This window comes from Oryctolagus cuniculus, chromosome 11 (assembly GCF_964237555.1).
Source record: "Oryctolagus cuniculus chromosome 11, mOryCun1.1, whole genome shotgun sequence".
NCBI classification, from domain to species: domain Eukaryota; kingdom Metazoa; phylum Chordata; class Mammalia; order Lagomorpha; family Leporidae; genus Oryctolagus; species Oryctolagus cuniculus.
Genome location: NC_091442.1, coordinates 24,304,149 through 24,322,304, shown reverse-complemented (window position 1 = coordinate 24,322,304; position 18,156 = coordinate 24,304,149). Strand labels below are relative to the sequence as shown.

Genomic DNA, 18,156 nt, shown 5'->3' with positions numbered 1-18,156 from the left:
AGAATGGCTCCATTTTTGAGACTCATGGCCTTGGCCGCTGTGTTGAACAGCACGGGACCAGAGCCTAAGCCCTTTCTGTGCAGTTCCATGCAGTGCCAGCCATGTACCAGCCCACGGAGGGGGTCTCTAGCTGGGCAGGCAGCACAGGACCACTGTTATCCCACCTCCCAGCTGCTCTTCCCTTTGGAACTGGCTCTGCTGTGTGTCTTCCGTGTTCTTGGGAGCTCCTTAGAGAAGAAACAGTTTGCTCCATTTCTTTTGAAACTCCTGTAGTACCTAGCACCAAAGGTTCGCCATGCTTTTAGCAAGTGTTCACAGAGGACCCACCGTGTGCCAGGCCCCTGGGCCTCCCGGGGTGAGGTCAGAGGGCCCCCCTACTCCCCACCACAAGAAGAGCAAGGAGCAGCCTGGGGCAGGAAAGACCGTGAATTAAATGACTAGTTAGGACGAGAGCCGGGGGTGGGGGTGGGGGACCAGACTTGAGGTGATGGCCGTCTCAGCCAGCATCACGCCAGCTGGACGTGAGTCAGCGCTGAGTGCGTGGTGGTGGCAGGCTGGACACGGAGGAGCACGCAGAGCACAGGTGTTCTGTGAATTCCCGCAGAACGGCTCCTGCTGCTGCTGCTGCCCTTCCTTGGCCCCTCTTAGAGCCCTCTCTCCCTGGCTTTCTCCATAGGCTTGGGCCAGACCCTGTCCAGTGCACCACAGCCACAGGCCTTGCCCGCGGCAGCCGAAGATGAGGGGGACAAGCTGGAGACCAAGCAGGTGGTCCTCATCGACAGCTCCTACCTGTGCCAGTTTTGTCCCAACAAGTTCAGCACCTATTTCCAGCTCAAGTCCCACATGACCCAGCATAAGAACGAGCAGGTAGGTGGGTGCCGGGCTTGGGGGCCACGATCGCCCCAGTCATGACGTCTGGCTGGTACCCAGGTCTTGGGTGCTGCCTGGCAGGTGCCAGCAGTCAGCCAGTCAGATCCTTTTCCTTAGGATGGGTTCCCAGTGGGGGATGATGGGATTCAGGTAGGACCACCTGGGGGCGGGTCACAGAAAGCTTTCACCCGCGCTGGCTTGCACAGTCAGAACGTTTGCTGTCTCACCTGGCTAAAGTGCTGAGCGAGGTTGACAGCCCAGCAGCAGGGACCTGTGTCTTTGCATCTCTGGTCTCTGCTATCTCTGCATTGTTCTCTGTTGGTGCCTCACCTGTGTCCTCGCATGGTGGTCCAGGCCTGGTACTACCCACGAGCAAAAAAGGGGCCATCTTTTCTGTGTCTTTTGGGAGCGAGGAGATGTTTCCTGGAAGCCTACTGCGGATCCTTCATCCCACAGCCAGTGCGTTTCTGTCACTTAGGCGCACATTTGTGTGCTGCAAATACTGTAATAGAGAACTAGCTCGAGGGGGTTTCTTTCCCTCCTGTCATAAAGAGGCCCATAATTAGGCAGTGATGGCCTTGTGTAGCAGGTTAGATATGTTATCATGGACTCACGGGTTTTTTTTTTAGCTGTCTGCGCTACCATTCATCCTCAGGGTTGCAGAATGGCCACTGTATCTCTTTCTATCACATCTGTATTCTGGTCAGGTCAAATGCCAAAAGCAGAAGGTATTTTCCCTAGAAAGATCTTGCCTTTTTGTTCCAGGAATGATGCTGTCCCCAAAGACTGCTGCCTATGTATCCTTGGCAAGCAAGGGGCCAGCAGCTGACTCCAGGTGCGAGGGAGCCAAAGGGATTGAGAGTTGCAATCAGGCAGGTGGCCCCCTGGGGATAGCAGGGTTCAACTGTTAGGAAGGAGGAGTGTGTGATGTTGTGTAGACAGCTGGGAGTCTACACTGCGAATCGAAGTACCGTTTTCAAAATAACAAAAATGTACAAAGGATACTCCTAACGGGATTCAGGACTCCACTTAACTCATTAGTGGGGGAAGTGGAAGGAGGACAAAGCCGGTTGAGTGCAGGACGTGAGTGGATGTCTGCACTGTGGGTGACTCAGCGGGGGAGAGGAAGCCCGGAGTCAGTCTGTGGAGTTAGAAGCAGTGTGGTGGGTGTCCTTGGACGACAAAGCCTGTGCCGTTGGGGTTACCTCCTCCACCTGGCAAAAACCCGTGATGCCCATCAGTGACACCTTAGAGGCGGGTGAGGATCTGGGCCAGGCTTGCCGGACAGCAGCTGTGCTGCCCCTCCCCAGCCCCGACGTCTCCCCTCCAGGTGTACAAGTGCGTGGTGGCCAGCTGCGCGCAGACCTTCCCGAAGCTCGACACGTTTCTGGAGCACATCAAGAGCCACCAGGAGGAGCTGAGCTACCGCTGCCACCTCTGTGGCAAGGACTTCCCCTCGCTGTACGACCTGGGCGTGCACCAGTACTCCCACAGCCTCCTGCCACAGCACAGCTCCCGCAAGGACAGCACCATCTACAAGTGAGCGTCTCCCCGGGGCGGGCGGGCGGTGGGGAGGCAGGGATCCCCACACTCCGGGGCCTTGCGGGTTCTCATGCCCCAGGACCAGACGCCCCACAGGAGACTGGCCTGAGGCTCGGGTCTGTGTCACCAGAGTGGGTTCTGGCTGTTGGCACTGGTGGAGGAAAAGATCTTGGCTCTCCTTAGCTTGTCCTTCAACTTTATTTATTTTTTAAAAAGATGTATTTATTTATTTGAAAGAGTTACGCAGAGGAGAGGCAGAGAGAGAGAGGTCTTCTATCCACTGGTTCACTCCCCAGATGGCCACAACGGCCGGAGCTGCGCCGATCTGAAACCAGGAGCCAGGAGCTTCCTTTGGGTCTCCCACGCTGGTGCAGGGGCCCAAGGGCTTGGGCCATCTTGTACTGCTTTCCCGGGCCACAATAGAGAGCTGGATCAGAAAAGGAGCAGCCAGGTCTTAAACTGGCACCCATATGGGATGCTGGCACTGCAGGCCAGGGCGTTAACCCACTGCACCACAGCACTGGCCCCTCAACTTTATCTTTTTATTATTATTATTATTATTTTTTTTTTTTTTTTTTTTTTGGGGATAGGCAGAGTGGACAGTGAGAGAGAGAGACAGAGAGAAAGGTCTTCCTTTGCCGTTGGTTCGCCCTCCAATGGCTGCCGCGGCCGGCGCACTACGGCCAGCGCACCGCGCTAATCCAATGGCAGGAGCCAGGTGCTTCTCCTGGTCTCCCATGGGGTGCAGGGCCCAAGCACTTGGGCCATCCTCCACTGCCCTCCCGGGCCACAGCAGAGAGCTGGCCTGGAAGAGGGGCAACCGGGACAGAATCCAGTGCCCCAACCGGAACTAGAACCCGGTGTGCCGGTGCCGCAAGGCGGAGGATTAGCCTAGTGAGCCACGGCGCCGGCCCTCAACTTTATCTTAAAGGAGAAAGCACCATTTCTTCATACATAGGAGCAAAAAGTTTCGGTATATATTTTTTCTAAACTAAAAAAAAATGAAAGATTCAGACTTTTGTTTTATCTTATTAGCTGTCAAGTTTAGGTGACAGTCGGCACAGTATACTGCTTTCTTAGGATGGGAAAGGAAGGAACAAGGACATAAATGCAAGCAGAAAATCATACAGCTAAGATTGGTTTGCATTACACCACCTGTCGCTTGGGTTAAAGTGGAAGCTGTACTCCGACGGCTGTCGCATGCAGGTTTTCTGCGGGGCTGTTTTTTCTGCTGTCCTGTCCTCCTTGTTCTTTCATGGCAGCTGTGCAGAGGGCGTCTCTGGCAGGAATGAAGCAGGCCCCCGCAGGTCTGCGCACGCGTTCCATCTTTAAGATCTTCCGGGCATTCCCCCTGGAGCCATCGATCCTGCTGTCGCCCTTGTCTGGTCTCTCTCCCTTGGTGGTCTCCCGGCCCCTCTTCCAGCCCCTCCCTTGGCGATGGCCATAGCTGTGTGTATGCAACATCGATTTCGTGACTTCACGCATCCTTGCGTGTGCCGCCTGTCATCTGGGGGCTGCTGCTTCACAAAGCCCGGTGTGCGGTGCAGAGTTTGTCTGGGGACTCGTTCCAGTTCCCTCGTGAGTGCTCTCGTGTTAGGATGGCTTCTACTTTGCTGGGCGCACCTGTACCTGCAGGGAATTGGCTGGTCACCTCTGTTGATGGGGCCCCCTCCCATCCTGGGGGAGGCTTCTGGGATTCACAGATAAGTAAATACCTGGAGCGTCCAATGTGAATGCGTGGGAGGCAGTGCTTGCTGTGATGTGCTACTGCCCTGGCCCAGAAGTAGCAGGCAGGCCAGGATACCAGCTGGGCAGCCTGAGGCGGGAATGATGCCGTAGGTAACAGAGAGGGCTCTGTTGAGCAGGGCATTTGTCCACTGTTGGCCTCTATCTTCTCATCTGTGCAATGGGATCACCTTAGTGCCTGCCCTATTGGAATATTTGTAAAGATCAAGTACGAGCCATGTAGACTCGGTGCCCGGGTCATAGTAGGGGCCCAATAAATGTGATTGCTGCAATTATTATTATCGTACTGTTTAGATACTGGTGTCACTGCGTACAGTAGAGAACCGGAATAACTGTGGCTTCAGCAACGCGCGCGTTGGTCTCCCACAGCAGCATCTGAGCAGGTGTGTGGCATCTTAGAGACCCAGGCCCCGGGCCGGGGCGCCCTGGCCTGCTTACACGCATCTTCCCAAAGCGCTGAAGTGCAGTCTCTGTGCCGCTATTCCTATGCCAGATTGTTTTTCCTTTAAAAATAATACTGATTTTTTTTAATGAAAATTGTCCACTTTCCATACAGAGAAAAGGGTTTTTAGCCCTCGTGAAAACCCAAATGCTGTTACCTGAAGAAAACACTGTTACCCTCTGGGTCTCTGTCCTTTGGTCTGGCTCTGCAACATTGAGACACACAGATCAGGAGTCGGGTGACCCCCAGCCCTTGCTGGGTGTGCTGAAATGCCTGACCCCATTGTTTGCTGCACAAGACAGGCAGACAGCAAGTTCATGGCTGCATGTGCACTGGCACTGACGCTTCTGACACCTGTAGCGTGGCCGTGTTTGTGTTTCCATGACGCAGACTCGCCTCGCTCTGGGAAGCGGCTCCGCAGGATTCTGTTGCACACGGATGTGCGGTGATTTATTTAAACCTCCCTGATTACTGGATAATTGGGCTGCTTCCAGTTTGTCATTATTATAAACGGTACTGCAGGGAACAACTTCAGGCATGCATCTTTGCTCATTTGCCAGTTCCTAGAAGTGATTTTGTGGGTCAGAGACCCAAGGGGGTCCTGAAAAAGATTAATAACCCACTTCACAAAATAACCGCTCTGTGCACGTGGGGTCTCCATCCACCCTGACTCACTTCCTCATATCACCGGCAGTCTTGATCTAGAAGTATTCTTTCTTTTTGTAAAGCTTTTTAAAGATTTTGTTTATTTATTTGGAAGTCAGAATTAGAGTGAGGGAGAGACAAAGAGAGAGAGAGAGGTCTTCCATCCACTGGTTCACACTCCAAATGGCCACAGCAGCTGGAGATGAGCCAGACCAAAGCCAGGATCCAGGAGCTTCTTCCAGGTCTCCCATGTGGGTATCGGGACCCAAGGACTTGGGCCATCTTCTGCTGCTTTCCCAGATGCATTAGCAGGAAGCTGGGTTGGAAGTGTAGCAGCTGAGACTCGAACTGACACCTATAAGGGGTGCCAGTGCTGCCAGTGGCAGCTTTATCCACCACACCACAGCAGCGGCTCCCAGAAGTGTTCTTTCTAAACTTTTTATTTGAGCATAATTCCAGACTTCCAGAGAAGTTCCACAGATGGGACAGAGAATTCCCACAGGTGCCCTTCACCCAGATTTCCCGGCTGTAGCACCGTGCCGCAGCCGACTGAGAGGGACCTGTAGACACGGTGCCCGCTCAGTGTGCATTTCCTGAAGCAAGAGTAACCTTTTACGTAAGCACTGTGGGGTTCTCAAGATCAGGAGGTGACAGCAGGACAGTTCTGTTAGCTCATCTGCAGGCCCTACTCACAAGTCTCTGGTTTTCCCAATACCATCCTTTACAGAAAAAGTGGAACTTGCTTTCCCTGGCCCAGGAGCCACCCCCAGGCCACATGTCGCATTCAGGTTGGCCTCCTTTATGTGGGAACGCTTCCTCATGCCGCCTTTGTGTGTCGCGACCTTGGCGTTACTGACGAGTACAGACGAGTTACAGAGCGCGTCCTGGGGTTGGCATGGCCTGGTTTCGCCTGGGGCGGGATCATCAGAGGTGACGCGGTATCCTGCTCTGTGCCCCAGCTCGGGAGGTACATGGTGTTGACCTGTCCCATCGCTGGGGACGCCACCTTTTGGGTGACCTGGTTAAGGTGGCGTCACTGGCAAGGCTTTTTAATTTTCATGGCTATTGCTAAACTGCCTCACCATGCAACCTGTCTCCTCGTCCCCTTGAAACCTGGGAGATCTGTCCTGCCTCACCCCACCGTGGGAGGGCCGCCCTCCCACCCGACTCCTCTTCCTCTCCTGCCCTCTGGGGCTTTTAGTGTGTGGGTGTCCTAGTGTGGTGCCGCAGGTGCAGCCTGTCCGAGGTTTCCTGGGTTCAAACAGGGCTCGTGTTTCTGTGTTCAGCACGATTCACCCGCCTACCCGTGACTGTCCTCTCCTGTCCCTTGTTGGAGATGGTCCCCTTCTCTCCCTTCCTAGTGGCTCCTGGCCTGGAACTGCTGTTTGAAAGGCGCTTTTGCCGTCACAGCGGTGAGAAGAAAGACCGCGTCTGGTACAGGAGTGTCCTCTGGCTCGGTGATCATCTTACGTATGAATGAAAGGCGGTCCATTGGGAGTCCTGTTCCACTCTGTAGCTGAGGATGTAGGATCACAGGAGGCAGCCGGGCCCAGATCTCCTTCCTGTAACGGATTCCCACCAGTGCTCCGACCAAGCTGTGGTCAGGAAAGATGTGACCCTTCACTACTGGGGGAGACAGATCATAGCCAAGTGAGCAAATACATGATTCCAGAGAATAAGTGCTCAGAAGAAGATAGAACCGGGTGACTCGATAGAGGTTGGCCCTGGGGACAACCTGAGATGGCCGAGGAGGGCCTCTCTGAGGAGGTGGCATCTGAGCTGAGACAGGAAGAGAGGTTACTGCCTGGGCGACCTAGGGAAGAGTGTTCCAGGTACTGGAACACAGTGCAAGGGTGCTGAAGTGGGATGAGCTCAGTGTGTCAAGGAGTGGCAGGAGGCCCAGGTGGCAGAGGGTGAGGTGGGGGGTGGGGGCAGATGAGGTCTGCGAGGCTCAGGTAGAGGCCTGGCACTCCTGCTGGGGAGCTGTAAGCAACAGTGTGACTGGTTTTCGTTTTTTGAAAACTTTTTTAGATTTTCATTCAGAGGCAGAGAAACAGACAGATCTTCCATTTACTGGTTCATATCCCAAGTGTCCGTAACAGCTGAGGCTGGGCCAGGCCGAAGCTGGGAACCTGGAACTCAGTCCTGGTCTGCCGTGGGGCCATCACCTGCTGCCCCGCAGGGTGCACAATAGCAGGAAGCCAGAGTCAGGAGTCAGAACCCGGGCTTAAACCCAGGCACTCCAGCATGGGTGACGGCATCTCAGCTGCACGCTGTATGCCCACCCCCGTTTTCTTTTCTTTTCAAGATTTATTTACTTATTATTATTTATTTTTTTGAGAGGCAGAGTTACAGAGAGAGAGAGAGAGATCTTCCATCTTCTGGTTCACTCCCCAAATGGTAGCAACAGCCAGAGCTGAGCTAGGACAAAGCCAAGAACCTGGAGTTTCATCCGGGTCTCCCTCGTGGGTGCAGAGGCCCAAGCACTTGGGTCATCCTCTGCTGCTTTCCCAGGCCCATTAGCAGGGAGCTGGATTGGAAGTGGAGCAGCAGGGCCTCCATCCAGTACCCATATGGGATCCGGCATCACAGGCAGCAGCTTAGCCTGTTGCACCACAGCGGAGGCTCCTGGTTTTCTTTTCTTTATTCTTCCTCCCTCTCTCCCTCTCTCCCTCTCTCCCTCTCTCCCTCTCTCTCTCTCTCTCTCTCTCTTTCAAGAGTTATTTATTTATTTGAAAGAGTTACAGAGAGGCAGAAGCAGAGAGCTCTAAAGGGGTCTTCCATGCACTGGTTCACTCCCCAAATGGCTGCAATGGCCGGAGCTGCGCCAATCCAAAGCCAGGAGCCAGGAGCTTCTTCCAGGTCTCTCACATGGGTGCAGGGGCCCAAGGATGTGGGCCATCTTCTGCTGCTTTCCCAGGCCATAACAGAGAGCTAGATAGCAAGTGGAGCAGCTGGGACTCGAACTGGTGACCATGTGGGATGCCGCACTGCATGCGGCAGCTTTACCTGCCTCCCCCTCCCCCGCTCCCCCTCCCCGGTTTTATTTTCAAAGTCTCCGCTGGCTGCCCAGTGGTGGATGGACCACAGTGGGCAGATGCTGACAGAGAGGCCAGTGTCGGGGTTACCGCACATGTCGGATGAGTGACGATGGTGATGAGGATGGAGGTAGTGGCAAGTGAGCCAAGGGGACAGATTAGAGAATGAATTAAATAGGATTTTGCCTGCAGGGTTGGGCCTGGGCACTGGGGGTGTGGTGGGGGGCACAGTTCCCTGGCTGCTGGGTCTCCTCCCTCACCTGCCCTGCTCCTTCCCCCCAGGTGTGTCAAGTGCGTCAACAGGTACTCCACCCCCGGGGCCCTGGAGCACCACCTGCAGACGGCCACTCACAACTTCCCCTGCCCGCACTGCCAGAAGGTGGGTGCCGCCCTTCTCCCAGGGCCTCGGGGTGCACGCCTGCTCCCTCCCTCCGCTCCCACACAGGGCGTGCAGGGCTCAGTGGCTGCCCGGGGGCCGATGAGCGGCCTCCTTGCTTCCCTGTGCGTCATTGTCCCTGTTATTTGGGTTCTTTTCCATGGCCCCAAAGGCGCTCCCAAAAGCCTGTTCCCAATATCATCTGCCATCCAGGAAGTGTTCCATATTCCATCGTCATGAAGCCTCGTCATTTGTGTCAAGTTCATTTAAATCCTGTCTGCAGGGTGCAATTGATTGACACCATGAAAGTCCCACTGATCTCCAGACTCCCCGCCACCTTTCTTTGTTGTTTTAATTTATCTGTGGCAGAAAAGGGGCCATGGGTCCCCTGGCGTCCCCTGCAGCCTGGATTGTGCTGCTCACGTCTCGCTCGTGTGTTCAGCTCCTGGTTTTCTTGCAACCTGATGTGGCACACTTTCCGAGACAGCCCTGGCTTCACTTGGGCATCATTCTAGATGTTTCCAATTATACAGCCTCGTTTTGGACTTTGGAATTTGTGGTCTGAGTAAGAGGTGCCACAAATCGAATGTGAGCATTTTTACCTGAATTGACTCATTTCGCCCCCGAGGGTAGGTGGGCTGTTACTATCCCTGTTCTACAGGCGGGGAAATCAAGGCACAGAAAGATGGCCCAGCTGGGAAATGATGGGGCCAGGACGTGGGGTGGCTGGGTCTGCACCCTTGATCGCTTCTCTGTGCTGCGTGGGTGGGAAAGAGATGTTGGCCCCTGTGTTTTCCAGCGTTTTAATACCTTCCCACTCATTTCTTTAGTGATGTCTCCATTTTTTTCCCTTTATTCCTTTGCTTGTCAGTCATTCGACTCAGGCCCTGTGCTGGGGGTAAGAGCCCCCTCTGCCCTCTGGAGTCTCCGGCATAAGTAGAGAGCTGTAACCTGTGGGTCAATGCTGACTTTCACAGTGGCCGGGTGGACAGCCAGAGGCAGAGCTTGCCTTGGCTGGCAGAGCACCTGGGCATCAGGGAAGGCTTCCCAGAAGCAGTGACACCTGAGTTGGGCCTCGAAGGAGGAGGAGGAGGAGTTTGCCAGGCTGAGAGAGCAAGGCCCTGTGTGTGAGAACACTGTCCTGGGCAGGAGCTCGGAACAGGACGTTTAGGCTGGCTGACGCGGTGGCCCTGGCCCTGGTGGACAGAAAGGGGCTGGAAACCAGGGACCCCTTACGCTCAGAAGGTGACGAGGGAAGGGGTGCCTGGTGAGTCCGAGCTGAAGCAGCTGCGTCTGGTCCCCTAGGTGTTTCCCTGCGAACGGTACCTGCGGCGCCACCTGCCCACCCATGGCAGTGGGGGCAGGTTCAAGTGCCAGGTGTGCAAGAAATTCTTCCGGCGGGAGCACTACCTCAAACTGCACGCTCACATCCACTCAGGTGGGTACCAGCCCTCGCCGCCTCCTTTCTCTGGCGTTCTGCCTGGCCCTCTCCTGCCACGCTCCCCAGTGCCCGCCCACCTCTGCTCCTCTCCTTCCCGGCCTCTTGCTCCCCTGCCTCCCTCCCCCACGTGGGGTCCCCATCACCTCCAAGCAGAGATGAACAGCTGGAGGCAGGTGGGGGGGTTCTGGACTGTGCCCTCGGCACTCGGCACCCTCGGACCACCCTGGGCCCTGGATTCGCACCTGTACCAAACCCTGTTTCCTTGGCTCCTCAGTTGAAACACTTTGACGTTTTACCTTTAAATGCTTTTTATCAATTAAAACTTTTAATTAACTTTTTTTCATTGAAGAGTATCTAAATATTGAGGAAATTCTTGATACAACAAAAGCATAATTAAAACAAATCCTCCCTCCTCTCAGATGGATAGTATTTTTGAATTTTTTTAACTGTGATTAAAAATATTTCATATTGCAACCCAGGAAACATATATATATACACGGAGCATATTGAAATAAAAGTTTAACAAAAGCAATATTTTCAATGCTGTCCTGTTAATTTTAATTTAATTTAATTTTTAGATTTATTTGAAAGGCAGTTACAGAGAAAAGAGGAAAAAGGGAGAGATTTTCCATCTGCTGGTTCACCCCTCAAATGCCCAAAACGGCCAGGGCTGGACGAGGCTGGAGCCAGGAGCCAGGTGCTTCCTCCAGGTGTCACATGGGTTCCCACGTGGGAACAGGGGCCTGGGCACTTGGGCCATCTTCCACCACTTTCCCAGGCGCATTAGCAGAGAGCTGGGTCAGAAGTGGAACCAGTTCCCATATGGGATGCCAGCCCTGCAGGCAGAGGCTTAACCTGTTATACCATATTGCCGGCCCCACAATTTTGATTTTTTTTTAAGATTTATTATTTATTTGAGAGGCAGAGTGATAGAGAATCACTTCCCAAATGGCCGTAGTAGGTAGGGTTAGGCCACGCTGAAGTCAGGAGCCAAGATTTCCAGCTGGATGTCCCACAGGAGTAGCAGGGCCCTCAAATATTTGGGTCCTCATTTGCTGTTTCCAGGGAGTTGGATCAGAAATGGAGCAGCCAGAACTTGAACCAGGCACTCTGATGTCGGATGCTGATGTTGCAGGTGGTGGCTTAATCCACCGCACTGTGGTGCTCACCCTTCAATTTTAATTTTTAAAACAGCCACCAACAGATTGTAACTTATAATTGGTAGTTTGCAAACTAGTATTTTTAAAAGATGTATTTGTTTAATTAAAAGGCTGAGTGAGTGAGAGAGAGAGAGAGAGAGAGAGGTCTTCCATCTACTGGTTTACTTCCCAAATAGCTGCAATGACCAGGATTCTTGAACTCTATCTGGGTCTCCCACGTGGGTGCGGGGGCCCAAGGGCTTGTGCTATTTTCTGCTGCTTTCCCAGGCACATTAGCAGGGAGCTGGATCAGAACTGGAGCAGGGGCCGGCACTGTGGCGTAGCGGGAAAAGCTACTGCCTTTGGTGCCGGTATCCCATATGGGCGCCGGTTCTAGTCCCGGCTGCTCCACTTCCGATCCAGCTCTCTGCTATGGCTTGGGAAAGCAGTAGAAGATGGCCCAAGCCCTTGGGCTCCTGCTCCCATGTGGGAGACCCAGAAGAAGCGCCTGGCTTCAGATCGGCGCAGCTCTGGCTGTTATGGCCATCTGGGGAGTGAACCAGCAGATGGAAGACCTCTCTCTCTCTCTCTCTCTCTCTCCCTCTGTGCTTCTCCTTCTCTCTCTGTGTAACTCTGACTTTCAAGTAAATAATAAAAAAAATCTTAAAAAAAAAAAAAAAAAAAAACTGGCGCAGCCAGGACTCGATCTGGCTCTCACATGGTATGGTAGCGTTGCAGGTGGTGGCTTTACCCACCACACCACAGCACCAGCCCTTTCAAAATACTTCTGATTCCCCTCCCCAAGGGTAACTTTTGTTAGTGGTCTGTCCGGGTTAGTCTAGCTTTATTTCGCACCTGGACGACATAGTTGCTTACTTCAGCACAAAGGAGCAGCTGGTGTGCTTTGAAGAGGTTCCCTCACAGCACATTCTTTTTCACAGCTGCATAGTATTCCTCTGTTCCCTGAATTCATTTTCTGCTTTGGTTTGTGCACACAGTGCTCTGCGGGTTCCTTGGCAGGCTCCGGGGAGCGTTATCTGTAGTGCGCATATTCCTAGCCGCGCGACTGCTGGGCTGCAGTCTCCTGAGTCGGTCTGGGGGAAACCGCTCTGGGGGCAGATGGTGGTGATGGTGGCCCAAAACACTGCTCTCTGTGCCACTGAACTGGACATTTGAAGCTGTGCAAAACAGGTGTCTGTACTTCAGGCCTATTTTATCACTGTAAGAAATAAGCAAAGCCTATGGATGGTAATTTTGATAAACATTACCAAATTTCTCTAGTTTTTAAAACTTATTCAGAAGTGCTATGTAATTACTGTAAAAATGGAAGCAGCACAGAGCGTAGGGTGAGACGTTAGCCCCGCACAGCCTCGCTGCTAGTGACAGTTTGGTGTCCCCACTCCCCACCCTCCTGCCTGCCTCTTTGGGGTTTACACAAACGCACGTGGCCAGGGCTTTGCCGCAGGGGTCGGGGTGTGTGGGGATGATGTTTGCCTAACAAAAACAGGACTGGCAAGCTGTTCTACATCTTTCTTTTCCCCCTGGCAGGTTTTTTTATTTTTATTTTTTTTTAGATTTATTTATTTGAAAGGCAGGGTGACAGGGAGTTCTTCCATCTGCTGGTAATGTCACAGATGGTCGCAACAGCCAGGTCTAGGCCAGGTGACACCAGGAGCCAGGAGCTGCATCTGTGTCTCCTGTGTGGGTGACAGGGGCCCCAGTACTTGGGCCATCATCCCCTGCTTTCCCAGGCACATGAGAGAGCTGGATCGGAAGTGCAGCAGCCAGGACGTGAACTGTGGCTCCGAAACGGAATGCTGGTTGCAGGCAGGAGCTTACCCCGCTGCGCCACGCCAGCTCCCCCGCCCCCAGCAGTCTGTCTGAGAAGTCTCCAAGTCAGGGGACACAGATTGACCTTCACCTTTTTAATAGCTGCGTAACATTCCGTGGTAAGGACCAGACTCCTGTAACCGACTGGGTTGGCATTTTTCAAGAGTCCTGTACTCATCCCGCAGGGAGAATAGAGGGGAAACAGAGGCAGGAAACCAGATCTGCCCTGGAATTGCCTTCTCCGAAGGGCAGGCGGTGGCCGCACAAGAGCTGTGCAGGTCCCTCCCTGGGTTTCTGGAGGCCTACTCAGGCGGCCCTGGGCCCCAGCAGGTCGGAGCTGCCCTTCCTCCCGCAGCCCCCAGGATGGTTCAGCAGCAGGAAGACCTGGTGTAGCTTAGCAGTCTCTGGAGAACTGCCGGGCCAGGGTCTCCGCTCCCCCAGCCGCAGGCTGTAGACCACGAGCAAGTCACAGCGCCCCTCTGAACTTCCTACCGACAAAATTGGATAATGATAAACTCTTACATTTTTTTTTTAAGATGATTTACTTATTTGAAAGGCAGAGCAACAGAGAGAGAGGGAGAGACAGAGAGAAGCCTGATCTATCCACTGGTCCACTCCCCAGATACCTGCGTCCGTTCCTAGCCCCAGCTGTTGTGGGCATCTGGAGCATGAGCCAGTGGGTGGAAGATTTCTTTCTCTCTCTGTCTTTCAAATAATTCTTTAAAAACTCACAAGCAACGAGACAGACTATTTCTGCACCCCCAACACTTCCCTAGAGGAGCTGCTGTGCCAGGGGCCCTGGGGACCCCGTGATTCGCTCTCAGGGGACCCCCGCCCTCCCTGACTGTGTCTCCTGCAGGAGAGAAGCCCTACAAGTGCTCGGTGTGTGAGTCCGCGTTCAACCGCAAGGACAAACTGAAGAGGCACATGTTGATCCATGAGCCCTTCAAGAAATACAAGTGTCCGTTCTCGTGAGTAGAGGCTGCACCGAGGGGCTGGGGGCGGGGCTCCAGGAGGACTGCCAGGGCAGGTGGCACAGAAGGACATCGGGCCCGAGAGCAAAAGGCCTCTCTCCCGTCATCCTGTCCTGGCCCCTGCCCGCCTCTCTCCCCACCCTGCTGCCGAGCGGAGGGGCCAGCGCGGGGGTCCTGAGTGTGGTGACTGCCCCTGACCGGTGGCTTTGGGTTCCAGGACGCACACTGGCTGCAGTAAGGAGTTCAACCGGCCTGACAAGCTGAAGGCTCACATCCTGTCCCACTCTGGTAAGAGCTCAGCTCAGGCTCCCTGGGGTGGGCAGACACACCCCCGAGGCGTCCGGTCCCTGCCTGGAGCATCCCAGCCGGCCGGCAGACTAGCACTCGTGTGGCTGGAGCCAGCTGGGGCGCACAACAATGGAGCAGACGCGGCCGCCCAGGCCGAGGGGGCAGCTGACCATCCGTGGTGCCTGGTATTAAGGGATGCAGATCCGGAGTGCAGGGGATCAGGTTCCAGCTGGCGCCAAGGTGTGGCCGGAGGATTCCTTGGCTGGGCAGGGGTCTCCTGAGCACTCCCCACTTTCCTGTACTCTGGATAGAAGGAAATTTTCCTTTCCTTTTTTTTTTTTTTAAGATTTATTTTATTTATTTGAAAGGCAAAGTAACAGAGGCAGAGAGAGACAGAGAGAGGACTTCCATCCACTAGTTCATTCCCTACATGGCCGCAGCGGCTGGAGCTGAGCCAGGCTGAAGTCAGGAGCCCAGAGCTGCTTCTGGGTCTCCCACATGGGTGCAGGGGCCCAAGGACTTGGGCCATCTTCTACTGCTTTCCAAACCCGGCCACTGGGGCTGAGTCTTGGCCTTGCTGCCCTCCTGCTGGATGGCCTCAGGCAAGTCGCTGCCCTTCTCTGAGCCTCCATTCCCAGGAGGCTAAGGAGCTAGAAGGCTTTTGAAAGGTGGCTGGCCCCTGGTGAGTGTGGGCTGGGGGTGACTGCACCATGGCCGCGGAGGTGCCACGATTCGTTGGCAGAGCAAGTCTTGAGAAGCTCCACGCATCAGACAGTGGGGCTGCCCCTGGGGAGAGAACAAAACCAGATGGTGCATAAGCAGATACATAGTAGCCCTGTATGCTGGGTGCAAGGGTGGAAACAGGGTGATGGGACAGAGAATGAAAGCGAGGCTATCGGAGAGGGCTCCCGGAGGAGGTGACACGAGAGCTGAGTTCTGGGCCAGGATAGTTTTCTCGGCAGAGGGAGCTGCACGTGCTAGCAGGGGAGGCCGGGGGTGTTTGAGACAGGAAAAGTGGAAGGGAGGTGGAGCACAGTGCAGGGGGAGAGAGGAGTTGGGGCGGAGAGGTGAGGGGGATGGTTAGCAACAGGCTTCATAGGAAACTTGGGTCTCACTAATGTGTGTGGAGCAGGAGGGTCACGACCATTTGTGGGCTTTAGCAAGACCTTTCTAGCTGCCCTGTGGGGAATGGCCCGAGGGCGCAGGGGAGGCAGCAGGCCAGAGTGAGAGATGATGGTGACCTGGCAAGGTCAGCCAAGGTTTAGAGCTCAGGCAGGCTGTTCTAGGCAGAGAGACACAGCAAGTGCAAAGGCCCCGGGGCAGCAGCCAGCGTGGCGCCTTTGAGGAGAGTGAGTGTGGCTGGCACAGACAGTGTGGCGAGGAGGAGGTTGGGGATGGGTGGAGGGGAGCCCGGCCAGCGGTGCAGGAGATTGGATGGTATTCCCAGCGCAGGCCACCGTTGCAGGGTGAGGGTCTGGGAGCCTCCCATCGACTTCCCCTCCCTCCCCAGGCATGAAACTCCACAAATGCGCCATGTGCAGCAAGTCCTTCAGCCGCCGCGCCCACCTCGCTGAGCACCAGCGCGCCCACACTGGCAACTACAAGTTCCGCTGTGCCGGCTGCGCCAAGGGCTTTTCCCGCCACAAATACCTCAAGGACCATCGTTGCCGCCTGGGCCCCCCAAAGGACAAGGACATGCAAGCCCGGCGGCCTCCCCGGAGGAGGGCAGCACCCCGCAGCAGCAGCAGCAGCGGCGGCGGCGGTGGCGCCAGTGGACACAAAGTGGGGACCTCGTTGCCCGACACGCTGGGGCTGGAGGAGCTGAAGGATGCCGGGACTGGGCCGGTGGCCGAGGCTGCCCCAGGGAAGACGCCCTTTGCAGAGCCAGATGCGGTGCTGTCCATCGTGGTGGGTGGCACGGTAGGCGGGGACCCTGAGCTGGTGGTGCCTGGGCACCCCGAGGGCCTGGGCTCCAACCTGGCACTGGCCGAACTGCAGGCCGGGGCCGAGGGCCCTTGTGCCATGCTCGCTGTGCCTGTCTATATCCAGGCCTCCGAGTGACCGAGGGACCCATGGTGTCTGCACCTGTGGGTCGGCCTCAAGCCAGCGCCTGGAGCCTTGTGGGCAGAAATCCACTTGGAGTGTCTGGCCTGGCCTGGACTGCCCTCCGCTGCCCCTCTGCTGCCACAGTGCCCCGTGGCATTCTGGGCTTGGGAGCGGGGCCGCCTGTGGCTTCTGGGCAGAGCATGGCGAGTGAGAAGGCCATGCCTGCGCGCCCAGGGTCTGGCTGGTCTAGGCCAGGGGTCAGCCCACCCTCCTCCAGGCAGCCCTCCATGGTGGGGCGTGGTCCGGAGTCCTCTGTTGGACCTTTTCCCCACGGCTCCTCACAGACTCCCACCCAGCGCTGCAATGGAGGCGTTTGGGAGGCACTCAGGTGTCACGGTGGAAGTGCAGCTGTGCGTCAGAGCTGCTGCCAGTCCCAGGAGTTGCTGTGTGAACTCGGACAAGTCACCTCCCCTCTCTGAGCCAGCTCCTCATGTGTACAGTGAGGCTTGTATAGTGCTACTTCCTGGGGTTGTCGTGGGGATCCGGTGTGGAGAGCTGTGCAGAGGGCTCGGCCTGGTGCCCGGGCTCAGAAAGTGCTCAATAAATGTTTGATTACAGCATGTCCAAAGGGCTCAGACCTGAGCCTTGGCAGCTTCTTGATTAGCCCCTAGGTGGCAGCACTTGAAGGCTGATGGGTCCCACGGCCCTGGCACATGGAGAGGTCCCAAGGGGAAGCAGGTTTGACGGCCCCTGAATGGTTGTTAAAGTGCGTGGTCGGCGGGACACCCAGGGGAAGGCACTTGTAGTCACCTGTGAAAATCAGGGTCCCTGAGCTCGGACTTGAACCTGAAGCCCATCCCAGGCGGGCGTGCAGGGGGCCGTCAGTGCCCGTAGCTCCCACAGCATACCAGGCTCTTGGGGAGGCAGGGAAGAGTAGCGGGACTTTGGCCCCTGTTGACCCACTTTATCTGTTGCAGGAGAGGAGGCTGAGGCTTGGAGAGGTGCCAGGGCAGGACCCAGCAGAGTAGTCAGGTCAGGGTGACCACCAAGCGCCCCTGAAGGCCGTGTGCCCCACAGATAACTGTCTTGGGACCCAGGGCTGGAGCTCAGAGCCAAGCCCCACTTCCCATGTCCTCAGGAAAGGTCAGATGTGGTGGGAGGGTGAGGGCCATATGCACTTCTGCCTGAAAAAGAGGCCAGGACGCCTGCGTGGAGGGGGTGTCGTTCGAGCTGGGCCTTGGCACAGAGTGGTGGATGCATGGGTGGAGGAGGGACTGCCAGGTTCAGAGCAAGGCACCAGCAAAGCCCTGGAGTGTAACAGTGCGGGGGCTGTTGGGTTGGGGATTTCAGAGGAGGAAGTGGGTAAGGCCATCACTGATTCTTCACACCTCCTGCACACGATGGGCACTGTCCCAGGCCATTTACACCATGTCGCCACAACCTGTCGGGGGTGCCTTTCCTCTCCTTGTTTCACAGTTGCCGGAGTGGAAGCGCAGAGAGCCAGAGCTCTGTGCCCACGTCACACAGTCAGTCAGCCAGGGCTGGGACGCAGGCCAGGGCAGCCTGCTCCACTTCGTTCTATTGAAATAGGGGTTGGTGTCGAAGCAGAGTGAGCCTTGAACATTGAGCTCAGGAATCTGGACTTTCCACTTTATGGAGGAATGAAGGGAGGTGATACACACTGTTTAAAACTGTGACGATGACATATGGAAAATGTTGAAAGTAGCATTTGGGTTGCTTCTGCCTGTCACAGTCCTTGTACACCCCCATTTACTGGGG

The 18,156-nt window shown here is 55.4% G+C and overlaps 1 protein-coding gene across 1 annotated transcript in view; it reads left to right on the top strand.

The window, feature by feature from the left end:
- The window catches only part of ZNF341 (zinc finger protein 341), a 37,083-nt gene extending 20,086 nt beyond the window's left edge, over nucleotides 1–16,997 (top strand). The window contains exons 9-15 of the mRNA XM_051846161.2: nucleotides 677–867; nucleotides 2,201–2,409; nucleotides 8,566–8,662; nucleotides 9,965–10,097; nucleotides 13,929–14,040; nucleotides 14,261–14,331; nucleotides 15,842–16,997. Of these exons, the coding sequence (XP_051702121.2) occupies nucleotides 677–867; nucleotides 2,201–2,409; nucleotides 8,566–8,662; nucleotides 9,965–10,097; nucleotides 13,929–14,040; nucleotides 14,261–14,331; nucleotides 15,842–16,392 (1,364 nt within the window). The 3' untranslated portion in view covers nucleotides 16,393–16,997. The remainder of the gene's footprint in view (nucleotides 1–676; nucleotides 868–2,200; nucleotides 2,410–8,565; nucleotides 8,663–9,964; nucleotides 10,098–13,928; nucleotides 14,041–14,260; nucleotides 14,332–15,841) is intronic.
- The last annotated feature ends 1,159 nt before the right edge of the window (nucleotides 16,998–18,156 follow it).